At 35.2% G+C, this 15,724-nt stretch overlaps 1 protein-coding gene across 7 annotated transcripts in view; it reads left to right on the forward strand.

Annotated features, from left to right (window-relative positions):
• Nucleotides 1-15,724, forward strand: part of MDGA2 (MAM domain containing glycosylphosphatidylinositol anchor 2) — an 819,485-nt gene that overhangs the window by 795,006 nt on the left and 8,755 nt on the right. For all 7 annotated transcript variants that reach the window (XM_059056743.2, XM_067028497.1, XM_067028498.1 and 4 more), the window contains one exon: nt 9,196-9,326. In XM_059056743.2, coding sequence (XP_058912726.1) covers nt 9,196-9,326 — 131 coding nt within the window. The remainder of the gene's footprint in view (nt 1-9,195; nt 9,327-15,724) is intronic.

A 15,724-nucleotide genomic window follows, 5' to 3' on the forward strand; every position in this document is an offset into this window, starting at 1 on the left:
GAATCAACCATAATAAGAAAATAGTAGTCCTATACCAAGTAAAATTATTCCTGTAGTATAGTCATAGTTCAACATCATGAAATGTACTAATGTAATCTATTGCACTGAGAGAGAAATAGAGAAATATTATTTGAATATCTTGATAGATAATAAAATATAGTGAAGATAATGTTTGAGACATAATTTACGGTTTAAATACTTTAACTCATTTTAATTTTCCAAAAAAAACTTATGCTAGTTACTGTTATCATCATCACTTACCTGATGAGGAAATTGAGGCAGAGAGATTAAGAGATCAAGACAAGGTCATCCAGCTAGAAAGTGACAGCTATCATGTGAAGAATGCAGATTTTTTTGTTGTTTAAAAATTGGGTATTCATATTTATACATTTGTGTATAATATGAATACACATGGCCTTATGTATAAAGAATTAGACAAAATTGCTCTAAAAAGCTGAAGGGTAAACTACTTTACACCATACAATTGTACATATGTAGATATACATTAAAAAAAAACTGAAGCAACATACAGCAAAATACTAAGGAGGCTACCTCTGATTTATCAATTTAATGATTATTTTGATATTGTCTTTTCTGCTTTTCAGTATTTATGTGCAATATTCACATAAAAAAACATAAAATATGCAAGATATCTGATACATATGTATGTGTATCTTAACCATTAACATGATTATCTGTAAAAGTTACCAAACTGAGGGTATCTTGAAGCCATGCAATAGTAACTGGTTCCAGAGAAGTCCTGCTGCCATAAACAACTATTAAAATATCTTTTATATTAGGTAACTGTTTTCAGAAAATAGAAAAGAGGCAGGGCAAGACTGAAATCTATGAAAGTATGAGAAAAAGAGAACCTAATAAGGTGATCTCCATAGGAGTCCAATTCTCTGACTGAGGACAATCTCCTGACAATGGCACAAAGCCCTGAAATTCAAGTGGAATGTGGAGGTCCCACTGAGTTCAGGAGGCAGAGATCAGAGTACTGGGCAGGTGAAACAGAATCTGCAGTCAGGGTAACAGAAAGAAGGGATGCATTCAGGGTTGACTTTAAAAGACTGTAGAGGGTTTTCCATGAGTCTTTGCCTGAAGGCGAGGCTGTACTTGTGCAAGACTAGAAAACCCCAAGGCTTACATTAGGGCAGTATAGCAGTTTTTATGGAGTTGACAACAGAACACAAATGGGGAAGTCAAGGAATCCTGGGAGAAGAACAGTGGGAAATATTAAAGTTTAAACCATTTTAGAGTGAAGAGAGCTCATAAAAGCTCCTGGCAACACAAAGAAAACCAGGCAGGCTCTTCCTTAGTAGTTAGAATTATGCCCTGAAGAAATATCTTCTCTAGACCTTTCCTTAAAGAGCCTAAATCTAAGCTGCAACAAAGGTAGCAGTAAAGACAGATTTGGAGGTTAGTTCCCACAAAGTCAGAGTCTAGGGCAACAATTTGGGTTTTTCGCAGATCTGCACTGTTAGTGTAAAACTAAGCCTATACAAATTCAATATAATCAGTCAGTAACTGAATAGTCTGTTAAAACAAAGCTGCTTTCTGAGAAAGATTACAAATCTAAAGTCTCTATCATATAATACCTCCAATGCCCATTATTCAATAAAAATCACTAGTGGAGAGAGAAATAGGAAATGTGATATGTAATCAATGAAAAGTAAAAATTAGTCCATAGAAACTAAACCAAAGAAAGTTAAACATTGAATTTAGCAGATAAAGACTTTAAAGTTATATATATATATATATATATATATATATATATATATATATATATATAAAAAAAACAGAAAAGATGCTGAATAGCCAGACACACAAAAAAGTACTTACTGCATAATTGCATTAATATGATATTCTTGAAAAGGCAATAATCATCAGTCAATGAAGGAAGTCAGATCAGTAATTGTCTGGCATAGGAACAGGGGTTGTGAACATTAACTACAAAGCAAAGTGAGGGAGCTTTCTGGTGAGATGAAAATGATCTATATCTTGACTGTGTTCATGCTTACACTATAATATATATTGATCAAATGTTATTGACTTGTACATTTAAAATGAGAGAATTTTATTGCATGTAAATTATACCTCAATAAATTTGACTTTTTAAAACATATTTATTTAAATAATGATTGCCTAGCATTAAGATACAAGATTTTAAAACTCACTGGGTTCAAATTCTGCCTCCGCTATTTTCTAACTGTATGGCATAAGGCAAATTACTGAATCACTCTAAGTTTTCTTGTCTATAACATGGATATAATAATATTAAATACTTCAAAAGATTGTTGAGAGGATTCATTTATCTGGAGTAAGTGTTCAACATATTGTATTATTATTATCATCTTTACTATTAGCACTATGTGCAGGACATGAAACTGTTGAGATATATCAAATCATGAGACAAAGCTATTCATTTTATCTTCAAATAATTATTGTAGAAAAAAATGAGATTTGGATGAAAAGTAGACTGAAAACGAGATGCTAACTGATGATAAAACAATTCGAGTCGAGCTTTGAGCAAGACAGTCAGTAAATGATTGCATGCTATATTAGTTTTCTGTTTCCACCCTAACAAAAATTACCACACACTTTGTGGCTAAAAACAACCACATTTATTATCTTAAATTTCTAGAGGACAGAACTTCAAAATGAGTATAATGGGGCTAAAATCAAGATGTTAGCAGGCAGGAAGTCGAAGCTCTTCTCTGAGTCTGACATGGCCGACTGCAGGGAGCTCAGGGCCTGAGTGCTGCCCATCCCAAAGCCTCCTTGGGAATCAGCCCTGGGTGCCCTTGCCTGGGTCAACAGTCAACTGATACTGGCTGTGGCTGAGTGCTAAAGTATGGAGTTGGGAGGACAGATCTGGGGAGAGGAGGGCTGTTGGCTGCATGGATAGAGCAGAGGGGTTGGGAGTGAGGGGATGCATGGCTGGGAATGCCCCTAGAGTAAGCGTGATCTGCCTGGAAAACAAGGCACCATCATTGAGAGGCACTAGGGGGGCGGGGGACAGGCACTCCCACCTGCCAGCTCCCGCCTCCATGGGCACTGGGAGGGACTCCCACCAGAGCAAGCATGCCATAGTCTGTTGCAACTGCCTGCCAGACCCCACCGTGACTGGCAACTAGCATACACCCCAATTGTGGCCGCCATATGCCTCCCCAGCTGGAGTGAGTGAGTGTGCCCCAAGCAGCTGCTGCTTTCACTCCCTCTCGCCTGGGCAAGGAACAGATGCCTGAGGGTGGCACACATGCAGAAGTGTCAAAACCAAAGGTGAGTCCTAGGGGTGGTGCAGCTAAGGAGGAGGAATGGAGATTTTTCTGTGCAGCTGCACAAGCCTCACATTAAATCCCCAAGATCGGCTTGGTAAATCCTGCATCTGTGGAATACCTGAATAGACAACGAGTGTTCCCACAATTGAAACCAGTCTAGCCTTCGCAGCAGTGGACTTTGGGGGCAAGTACACATGGGAGTCAGGCCAGGTCAGAGTCTGAGCTGGCACCACAGTGCCCACAGCTGGTCCACAGACCTACCTAGAGGTATTAGAAGGCCTCCTGGGGAGGTGGAGATTGGCTCTGGCTCACTGTGGGAGCAAGAACACTGACAGAGGAGGCCCCAGGAAAATATTCTTATTACTATTATTCTTTTTGTGTTTGTTTCATTTTGTTCGGTTCTTGGTGTTGTTTTTATTATTTTTTATTTAAATTTTTTACTTTTATTTATTTTTATTTTTTAATATATATCTTTTTATTTTTCTATTTTTATTTTACCTTTTGATTGTTTCATGGGTTTTCTCTTGTTCTTGTTCTTTGTTTTTTTCTGTATTTTTTTAAAAATTGTTTTTATGCATATATTTTTCTTCAATTTTTTGTTTGCTTTCTGTTTTTGTTTTATTTTTCATATTTTCTTTTGTTAGTCTAGTCATTATTGACTGTTCTCATTTTTGAATTCTTTTGTTTGTTGTCTTGAATTTTTTTTTTAATTTTTCTTTTTTTCTTTTTTCTGTGTGTGTGTTGCTGCTGTTTGTTTGCTGTTGTTTCTGGTATTTGTCTTGGGCTTTGTTTGTCTGTTTGTTTGGTTTTAGTTTGGGTTTTCTTCCTTTTTTTCTCTGGCCGCACTGTGCAGCTTGAAGGCTCTTGTTTCTCTGGCCAGAAGTCAGGCCTAGGCCTCCGGAGTGGGAGCACTGACTTGAAGATGCTGGACCTCCAGAGACTTCCTGGTTCCAGGGAATATTAATCAGTGTGTGTGCTCCTGGAGGTATGCATATAAACACCAGGACCTGACCCCACACAACTGCCTGCAGGCTCCAGTGCTGGACACCTCATGCCAAACAACCAGCAAGACAGGAACAAAGACCCACTCATCATCAGCAGGCTGCCTAAAGTCTTACTAAGCTCACAGACACCCCAAAACATACCACCTGATGCATCCCTGCCCTTCAGAGGGGAAAGACTCAGCTCCACCCACGAGAGCACAGTCCCTCCCACCAGGAAACCTACATGAGTCCCTGGACCAACCTCACTCACCAAGGGGCAGATGACAGAAACAAGAGGAAATTTGACCCTGCAGCCTGCAAAAAGGAGACCATAAGTGCAGTAGGTTAGACAAAATGAGATGACACAGAAATATGTTGCACATGAAGGAGTGAGGTAAAATCCCACAAGACCAAATAAATGAAGAGGAAATAGGCAATCTACCTGAAAAAGAATTCAGAGTAATGATAGTAAAGATGATCCAAGATCTTGGAAATAGAATGGAGGCACAGATCGAGAAGATACAAGAAGTGTTTAACAAGGACCTAGAAGAACTAAAGAACAAACAATCAGTAATGAACAACAATAACTGAAATGAAAAATAAACTAGATGGAATAGAATAACTGAGGCAGAAGAACAGATAAGTGAGCTGGTAGACAGAATGGTGGAAATAACTGCCAAGGAGCAGAATAAAGAATAACGAATGAAAAGAAATGAGGACAGTCTCAGAGACCTCTGGGACAACATTAAACACACCAACATTCAAATTATATGCATCCCAGAAGAAGAAGAGAAAGGGAAAGGGCCTGAGAAATATTTGAAGAGATTATAGTTGAAAATTTCCCTAACATTGGAAAGAAAATAGTCAATCAAGTCCAGGAAGTGCAGAGAGTCCCATACAGGAAAAATCCAAGGAGAAACACACCAAGACACATATTAATCAAACTTTAAAAAATTAAATATGAAGAAAAAATATTAAAAGCAAGTGAAAAGCAACAAATAAGATACAAGGGAATCCCCAGAAGGTTAACAACTGATCTTTCAGCAGAAACTTTACAAGCCAGAGGGAATGGCAGGACATATTTAAAGTGATGAAAGGGAAAAACCTACAACCAAGATTACTCTACCCAGCAAGGATCTCATTGAGATTTGACAGAGAAATTAAAACCTTTACAGACAAGCAAATGTTAAGAGAATTCAGCACCGCCAAACCAGCTTTACAACAAATGCTAAAGGAACTTCTCTAGGCAGGAAACACAAGAAAATGAAAAATCCTACAAAAAGAACCCCCAAACAATTAAGAAAATGGTAATAGAAACATACATATCTATAATTACCTTAAAGGTAAGTGGATTAAATGCTCCAACCAAAAGACACAGACTGGCTGAATGGGTACAAAAACAAGACCCATATATATGCTGTCTACAAGAGACCCATTTCAGACCTAAAGACACATACAGTTGAAAGTGAGGGGTGGACAATGATATTCCATGCAGATGGAAATCAAAAGAAAGCTAGAGTAGCAATACTCATATCAGATAAGACAGACTTTAAAATAAAGACTATTACAAGAGACAAGTAAGGACACTACATAATGATCAAGGGATCAGTCCAAGAAGAAGATATAACAGTTATAAATACTTATGCACCCAACATAGGAACACCTCAATACTTAAGGCAAATGCTAACGGCCATAAAAGGGGAAATTGACAGTAACACAATAATAGTATGGGACTTTAACACACCACTTACACAAATGGACAGATCAACCAGACAGAAAATAAATAAGGAAACACAAGCTTTAAATGACACAATAGACTAAATAAACTTGATTGATAGTATAGGACATTCTACCCAAAAGCAGCAGAATACACTTTCTTCTCAAGTGCTCACAGAACATTCTTCAGGATAGATCACATTTTGGGTCACAAATCAAGCCTTGCTAATTTCAGAAAACAAATCATATCAGGCATCCTTGCCGACCACAATGCTATGAGATTAGAAATCAATTACAGGAAAAAAAAAACTGTAAAAAGTACAAATGCATGGAGGCTAAACAGTACATAACTAAATAACCAAAAAATCACTGGTGAAATCAAAGAGGAAATCAAAAAATACCTAGAAACAAATGACAATGAAAACATGATGACCCAAAACCTATGGGATGCAGCAAAAGCAGTTCTAAGAGGGAAGTTTATAACAATAAAATTCTACCTCAAGAAACAAGAAAAATCTCAAACAACCTAACATTACACCTAATGCAACTGGAGAAAGAAGAACAAACAAAACACAAAGTTGGTAGAAGGAAAGAAATCATAAAAAGCAGAGCAGAAATAAATGAAATAGAAACAAAACAATAGCAAAGATCAATAAAACTAATAGCTGGTTCTCTGAGCAGATAAACAAAATGGAAAAACCTTTAGCCAGACTTATTAAGAAAAAAAGGGAGAGGACTGAAATCAATAAAATTAGAAATGAAAAAGGAGAAGTTACAACTGACACCACAGAAATACAAAGGATCATAAGTGACTGCTACAAGCAATTATATGCCAATAAAATGGACAACCTGGAAGAAATGGACAAATTCTTAGAAAAGTACAAACTACCAAGACTGAACCAGGAAGAAATAGAATTTTTTTAAAAAACAGCCACAAGTAATGAAATTGAAACTGTGATTAAAAATCTTCCAGCAAACAAAAGTCCAGGACCAGATGGCTTCACAGGTGAATTCTATCAAACATTTAGAGAATAGCTGACACCTATCCTTCTCAAACTCTTCCAAAAAATTACAGAGGGAGGAACACTCACAAACTCGTTCTACAAGACCACCATCACCCTGATGCCAAAACCAGACAAAGATATTACAGAAAAAGAAAATTACAGGCCAATATCACTGATGAACATACACACAAAAATTCTCAACAAAACACTATCAAACCAGATCCAACAACACATTTACAGGATCATACCCCATGATCAAGTGGAATTTATCCCAGGGTTGCAAGGATTCTTCAATATATGCAAATCAATCAATGTGATAAGCCATATTAACAAATTGAAGCATAAAAACCATATGATCATCTCAATATATGCAGAAAGAGCTTTTGACAAATTTCAGCATCCATTTATGATAAAAACTCTCCAAAAAGTGGGCAAAGAGGGAACCTACCTCAATGTAAAAAAGCCGTCTATGACAAGTGCACAGCAAACATTCTCAATGGTGAAAAACTGAAAACATTTCCTCTAAGATCAGGAAGAAGACAAGGGTGTCACCTCTCGCCACTGTTATTCAATATAGTTTTGGAAGTCTTAGGCATGGCAATCCGAGAAGAAAAAGAAATAAAAGGAATCCAAATTGGAAAAGAAGAAGTAAAACTGTCACTGTTTGCAGATGACATGATACTATACATAGAGAATCCCAAAGATGCTACCAGAAAACTGCTAAAACTAATCAGTGAATTTGGTAAGGTTGCAGGATATGAAATTAATGCACAAAAATATCTTTCATTCCTATACTAACAATGAAAGATCAGAAAGAGAAATTAAGGAAACTGTCCCATTTACCATTGCAGCAAAAAGAATAAAATATCTAGGAATAAACCTACCTAGAGGAGGCAAAAGACCTGTACACAGAAAACTATAAGATACTGATGAAAGAAATCAAAGACGACACAAACAGATGGAGAAATATACCATATTCTTGGATTGGAAGAATCAATATTGTGAAAATGACTCTACTACCCAAAGCAATCTATAGATTCAATGCAATCCCTATCAAATTACCAGTGGCATTATTCACAGAACTAGAACAAAATATTTTACAATTTGTATGGAAACACAAAAGACCCCAAATAGCCAAAGCAGTCTTGAGAAAGAAAAATAAAGCTTAACAGAGGAATGGATAATGAAGATGTGGTACATATATACAATGGTCTATTACTGAGCCATAAGAAGAAACAAAATTGTGTCATTTGTAGAGACGTGGATGGACCTAGAGAGTGTCATACAGAGTGAAGTAAGTCAGAAAGAGAAAAACAAATATATATTAACTCATATATGTGGAATCTAGAAATATGGTATAGATCTTATTTGCAAAACAGAGATAGAGAACAGATGAATGGATACCAAGGGGCAAATAGGGGTGGGTGGGAGGAATTGGTAGATTGGCATTGACATATATACACGATTGATACTATGTATAAAATAAACAACTAATGAGAACATACTGTATAGCACAGGGAACTCTAGTTAGTGTACTGTGGTGACCTAAATGGGAAGGAAATCCAAAAACAAAGGGAATATATGTATATGTATAGCTGATTCATTTTGCTGTACAGTAGAAACTAACACAACATTATAACTATACTCCACTAAAAATTAATTAAAAACAAAACAAAAAGATGTCAGCAGAGCTGCTCCCTTATGAAGGCTCTAGGGGAGAATCTGTCTACTTGTCTTTTCTAGCTTCTAGAGACTAACTGTATTCAGCTTGTGGTTCCTTACTTCATTTTCAAAACCAGCAGTGTTGCATCTTATCTGTCGTTCACATGACCTTCTCTCTTGTATCAAATCTCCTTCTCCCTCCACTTAGAAAGAAAGATATATGCGATAATATTTAGGACCCACTCAGGTTATTTGGAATAATCTTCCCATCTCAAAATTCTTAATTTAATCACATCTGTTAAGTCTCTTTTGCCATATAAGATAACATTCACAGGTTCTAGGGATTAAGATGTGATCATTTCTGGAGACCTGCCACATATGCCAAGTGTCCTAAGAACAAGATTGGAAATGAGAGGGGAAGAGAAGAGGAGACACTGGAGTGTTCTGTGAAATTTCATTTTTAATAATTTACAAGTGTTCAGTCAAGGAGAAACAAACAAGAAGCCAAAGCAAATATACAAAATAAAATTTCATTGTTATTTTTAGGTGTTTTAAATGTTTATCTACGTTTGAAAGGGCAGACAACGATAGAGAATCCACTGTGGTCTTCAAGTGGGAATAAAGGACAACGATGGAATGAGGCACATGTTAATATATATCCAATTACTTCATTTCAGGTAAGAAAAGAACAGTCATGTCTGTGGATATATTTTTGCACTTGAGCATAATGTTAAAGGCAGATCTTGACCAAAATTAGAATGAGTATGCAAAAATTCTGACATGAGCATCACAAAAATCACATGATTTTCTCTTTAGTTCTAAAAGTTGGTTTATAAAGAGAAAATATCCTTTTCTTTTATTAATTAACATCTATCAAGTAATATGTTTGAATAATTGTCTATCCAAATTCAAGTGATTTGTCTGGAGAAAATGTAATTCGTTTCTATAAAATCATATGTGTGTATTTTTTTTCCTTGAAGACAAACAACATAGATTTGTATAATAAAGGAAGCTGGATAATCAATTCTCAATTAATCTGTTTGAATTTTACATACTTTAGCAAAATGTGTCTCTTTGAGGTAATGTCATTTTAGTAATTTATTACTTTATCAAAGTTAGAGAACTTTAAACAAGTTACTTTTATTTGTTTTTATATAGAAAAGAAGAAAGGCTTAGATAGGATTAAGAGAATTAGCTGCAAATATATAATAACAATTTTAATGATTATAGCAATTGTCATCATGGCTAGAAAAAAATTGTCGTAAACTATTTTAGTGGAGAAAATAATGAAGTTTTAATGATTTTAGTAACTTTATATATGTATTTTATATACTCAGGCTGAGTATGTTTTTCTACTGGGGATTTCTTATTTGCATTTCATGGCATTTAGTAAGGGTATAGAAATTCAGAGAGCTTCAATTATGCCAATTTTCAATTGGTGGAATGCTCTCTTCTTGTAACTTAATCTATAAAATTCTAATGACTGATTTAGAAATTACACTTCTAAAACTAGCCAGGATGATAAAAATGCATTCAGTTTTCCACTCTGGTAAAGAATAATGGAGTAAGTCCTAGCTGATTATCTACAAACACATAAAGGCAACTCAATTCATAGATCCTAGTAATTATTTTGTTTCTATGAAGAATAAAATAGTTGAATAAAAAAAGAATAAAATAAGTTGAATAGAGAATAAAAAAGAATAAGAAGAGAGAATTAAAAAATGGAATCTAGGGCTTCCCTGGTGGCGCAGTGGTTGAGAATCCGCCTGCCGATGCAGGAGACACGGGTTCGTGCCCTGGTCCGGGAAGATCCCACATGCCGCGGAGCGGCTGGGCCTGTGAGCCATGGCTGCTGAGCCTGCGCGTCCGCAGCCTGTGCTCCGCAATGGGAGAGGCCACAACAGTGAGAGGCCCGCATACCACAAAAAAAAAAAAAAAAAAAAAAAAAAAAAATGGAATCTAAAGCAATATATCATTAAACCAAATTAAACTGAGAAGACAGAACTCCAAAGCATTACTGATAAAAGTAACCTTAATATTAAAATGTACATACCTCTATAGGCATCAAAGAACCTTTCTTTCTAAAACAATGATGTTCTTCTAGACATATTTTTGCTTCCTTTTTCACTGCCTTACCAACACAAAATTATTAAATCAAATACATATAAAGTAAGCATTTAAGGGACTAGTTATATTAATGTTTCCTTCAGGATAATCCTTTATTGCCATAGACATCAATTTAGTAAATATTTATTGAGTACCTTAAAGACAATCATTTATTATCACAGACAACAGTACAATAAATACTTATTGAGCTACTCCTGTGTGCCAGGCACATTGCTAGACATAAAGATTTCACAGTGATTGTTTACCTCAGATTGGTGGAAATACACATCTAAACACATACATCACATACTGTAATAATTGCAGTAATAGAAATATGCACAAGTTTCTATGAGCACACCTAATCAACAAGAAGAGTATGGAGGAGAGTCAAGAGAAGCCTGTTACATGGGGTGAAACCTGAAGAGAGGGATTGCAAAGTAGAAAAAGGTCTAATATTAATATTGCATCAGAGTTCAGAGTAAACCAAGACATGGAGGTCATACATCACAGGATTTGTCAGAGAAACAGACATTTATCTGGAATTTGGTACACAAAAATAAATCAAAGACTGATGTGAGATGAGGTTAAGGAAACTCAAGAGCATAGGCACTGGGGAGTTATGGAAAGATTTTACTCGGGATGACACGGTGCATCACTTAGGTTGTTGTATGGAAGATGATTCAAGGAGATAAAATTGGGCCAACAAACCAGTTAGAACACTGTCGTAAAATCCACATAAAGGATATTGAAAGGACAAACTAGGGAAGTGGTATAAAGAAAAGAGGATGGTTTCAAGATATACTTAGGTATAAAAATTAGCAGAACATTTTTATGTTGGGAATTTGGGAAGTAGCCATGAATGACCAAGAAGCTTCTAACTGGGGTATCTTGAGTAATGTCTGTTACTTTATCCATTACCTTAAATAACAAAAAGAGGAAAAGAGACAAGCTTCAGGGATGATTATGGTTACTTCAATTTGGGACATGTTAATATAAAATGCCTGTGGAATATCCTCTTAAAGATGTGCAGAAGGTTATTGCATATGTTTTTCTGAAGCTTTGGGGACAAACATTTTTGTAGGTCATTAGGCTGTATGTGCTGCCTAAAACTCTGGGAGTGGTTGATATTTCCAAGGAAAAGTGTACATATGTGAACAGTGATTAAAGACAGTGGAACCACACAGAACACTAACCAATCATTAACATGAACTGTGGAAGAGGAGCTTGATCATAAGTAGTATTTTTTAGTTATAAGGAAGGAGATCCAGGAAAATTTGGTGCTCGCAGAATTTAAAGACTGTGATTCTCAAATTGGAAGGGAGGTCAAGTCCAGTAGACTGGTCATTACAGAGAGTGCCCACTCTTAAGAAATTTGCATAAGGTGGTAAGAAAATTGGGAAAACCACCATCTTATCTAAAATTATTTCACTATTCACAATTTATAGAATAACCTACTGTCTTCACATTCACTAATCATTTCTTTTGCAATGTCGAATGTGCTTTCAGCCCTAGTCAGTGTATTTTTCATATCAGCCATTATACTTTCCATCTCTGTAAGTTCAATTGGAGTCTTTTTAAAAAATACATTTCATGTCTTAAGTTAATGTTTTGAACCTATTAAATCCAATTGTAATTACTGTCTAATGTCATTGTCTGCTAGAGATATCATCTGTGCCAGTTCTTGGTTGGTTTTGATTAATTGATGTTTTCTCATCTTTACAAGTCATTATTTTCCTGCTCCTTTACATGTCTGGTAGTCTGACTGGGTGTTAGACATTGTAAATTTTACCTTCATAGTTGCTGGGTATTTTTGTGTTTCTTTATTATTGAGCTTATTTGTGATGTAGTTTAGTTACTTGGAAACAGTTTGATAATTTTTGTTCCTGCTTTTAAGATTTGTTACATGAGACTAGAACAGTGTTTGATACCAGGCTGATTATTTCTAAATACTGAGGCAAAAGTCTTCTGAGTACTCTACCCAATGCCTCATGAATTATGATGTTTCCCAAGTTCTGTGTTACCTGGGCACTATTACATTAAATGCGTCCCCTTGTGTCTTTCCCAGGTCTTAGGCAGTTTCCTCACATTCAAGGCCTGATCAGTACTTTGCTGAATACTTGAGGGGTACCCTCTGCAGATGTCTCTTTCTCTGCAATTCTTTCTTGGCTGGTATTCTACCCTGCATACTCTAGCTGCCTTGGATTCCTTGGACTCTCAGCTCTATCTCCTCAACCCAGATTTTCTACCAGGCTCTGCCTTTGTTCTGCTTTCACCATAGTCTATAAATTCTGTATAGGGCAGTCATAGGGCAAACCTTGTTTGATTTCTATCACTCAGGGTTCACTGTTCTTCATTACCTGATGTCTAGTGTCCTGAATACCATTCTTTCATATACTTTGTCCGGTTATTTGGTTGTTTCAGTTGGGAAGATAAATCTGGTTTCTGTTACTCTATCCTGGCTGGAAGCCAATCAAAAAATGAAGATTTTTTGAATCAATGAATTTCTAAACTATTTAAATTACCAGTGGGAAATGAAGATAAATAAAACCATATTTTTATATTGGATCTCTAGGTTCTTATTTCTCTGAGATATTTCTAGGTCCATTGGCTAAGGACTTTCATTTCATAAATCTTTATTGTTCAAGGAAATGCAACTGCACCATCCTACCCCATTTTTTAAATTTAATTTTGTTTTCAAGTTTCTTACTGTTTTCAACTTTTTTCAGACAAAGTATTCTTTTCCTCAAAAGTCATTTATAAACTATGAAGCTTTTCAAAAATCTTGCTTTGGTATGTGATGCCTACCAGAAAAGCATGGCAAAGAAAAGTATGGAATATATTACTGTACAGATTAAGTTGTGAGAAGTTTTAACATTATTAAAATGTAGATTCGTGGCATCCTAGGATGTCTTTAATTCGAGTGGAAAGGTTATCTCTTACCTCTCAGAATTTTAAATGAAATATAAGTGATTTTGAGACTGTTACATTGACACATTTTATGTTTTGTTTGGAGTTGTATGCCTTCAAATTAGTTTGATCCATAAACCCTTAAAAAAAAAATAACCACTTGCAAAGTTCTTTGTCTAAGTGTGTGCAATTAGTTTGCTTAGCTTCAAATCAAATTATTGTGTAGTACTTTTTCAGGCAAATAGAAGTTTTCTCCTACTAAAATTTCTTTTTGGCTCTTTTTCTAGAATTAATTTAGCATGATTGGTGCTTGTGAGGAAAATATATTTAGCTGGATTCAGAAGGATTAGGGGAAAAATTTCCAAAACAGTAAAATTGATATAGTGTTAGTCTTAGAATGTCACTTTTATTTTATATCCTATACCAAGGAAAATATTTAACTATCCTTTTAAATGCTTTACTTCTTTCACAGTACATTTCCAAACGTTTTGTGAGGGAAAAGTATAGAGACATTATAATACCGTCTTTACATTTTCTTAGGTATAGGCGAAAAGAATTCTGAAGATCTTCTTATATCCTCATTTAAAGATTTGAAAGTACGTTTTGAGACAATTTATCTTAAATCACACAAATCCTTAACATTAAATAGGGATTGGAAAAGAGATTATAATGCTCTCATTACATCATGCTGCCTTGATATGTTTCTATGAACAATAATAATCCAGAAAAATATCATCCTCTTAATAGACATTACATGCTCATGTAGATACATATCTGACATTCTAAGCCAAATTCCGGAGCAATTATAGACATGATGATGGTTCCTGAAGTAACTATTGAAAACATTTTCTAATTGCAATTCACAATGAGATCTAGTTCTTTCTGTTTTTGCCAACAGTCAAAATCTCATGTTATTATTTCAGATTAGAAGCTTTAACAACCAACTGACATTTATCCAGCAAGTTGGACTGGCAGAGTCTTGTGAAGTTAAACTCAGTGTTAATATTTATATAGTTTCTCCAGAGAAAAAGCTTAGGATACTCTCCTGGTTTATTATGTTACCTCTCTTCAAATCTCTTCTGTACTGTTTAAGGATAGTTCTACTCTTTGCAGGTAAGAGGGGAAAAAAAAAAAAAAAAAAAGGATAGTTTAATTATTTGCTGAACCAGTAATAAAATAAAGGTAAAATTATTAATGTTAATAGCTATTTTCAAATTTATTCACATCCTAAAGTTTTTCCAAGTGATGTACATTGTCAGTTTTCAAACTGCATTTCAAGGCTTTGGCTTTGCCTTAGCAGTAATGATCAGAAGCAATGTCTCTCATCAGAAAGAAAACATTGCAGAGGCACCATTAATGTTGAAGTCATCATGAGAAGTGTGTTGTAGTCTTTGACTCCCCACTTACTTTTACTCATTAGTGCTACATGTAGCTCTTCCTCCCTTTCTGAGAAATTATATTTGAACATAAGCTTTTACAGCATCATCTGTATCTCCCTATATATTGACATCTATATCTACATGCTTTAAAGCATTATAAATACATGTAAGAAACTGTCAATCGATGAATTGAAATAATTTTGTGTAGTGTAATTCTGATACAGAAATTCACATACATTTTTTAAACTCCCACTTGCATTTACCCACCAGAAATTAATTTTCTGATCATGCAGTATTTCTTGCATACTAAGTTTGCTGAATTACAGGCACACACTGTGAAAACGTTACAATTTTAAACTTATTTCAGTTAAGGGAAACCATTTTAAGTAAGATCAGCGTGATTATGTGTGAAGAACAGGTTTTGCATAATTCGAACCCTCTTTTTAGGAAACCTAAGCGTCAACATTTTCTCCCCGAGAATCTAGATGCCATTAATTCCGTCTTCAAGGCAATTAAGCCAAATGCATTTCAGAAGTATTGAAGAGGAAAAGAACATAGTCTTATCCTTGTAATGTAATAGTAGTCAGAATCATGATGGTACTTCATTAAAATATGACATATTTAATCTATTAAACTAGAGAGTGTTTCTTCTCTGAGTGAATGTAATTCAGACTTTTTTCATT

This window comes from Kogia breviceps, chromosome 3 (assembly GCF_026419965.1).
Source record: "Kogia breviceps isolate mKogBre1 chromosome 3, mKogBre1 haplotype 1, whole genome shotgun sequence".
In the NCBI taxonomy this organism is placed as follows: domain Eukaryota; kingdom Metazoa; phylum Chordata; class Mammalia; order Artiodactyla; family Physeteridae; genus Kogia; species Kogia breviceps.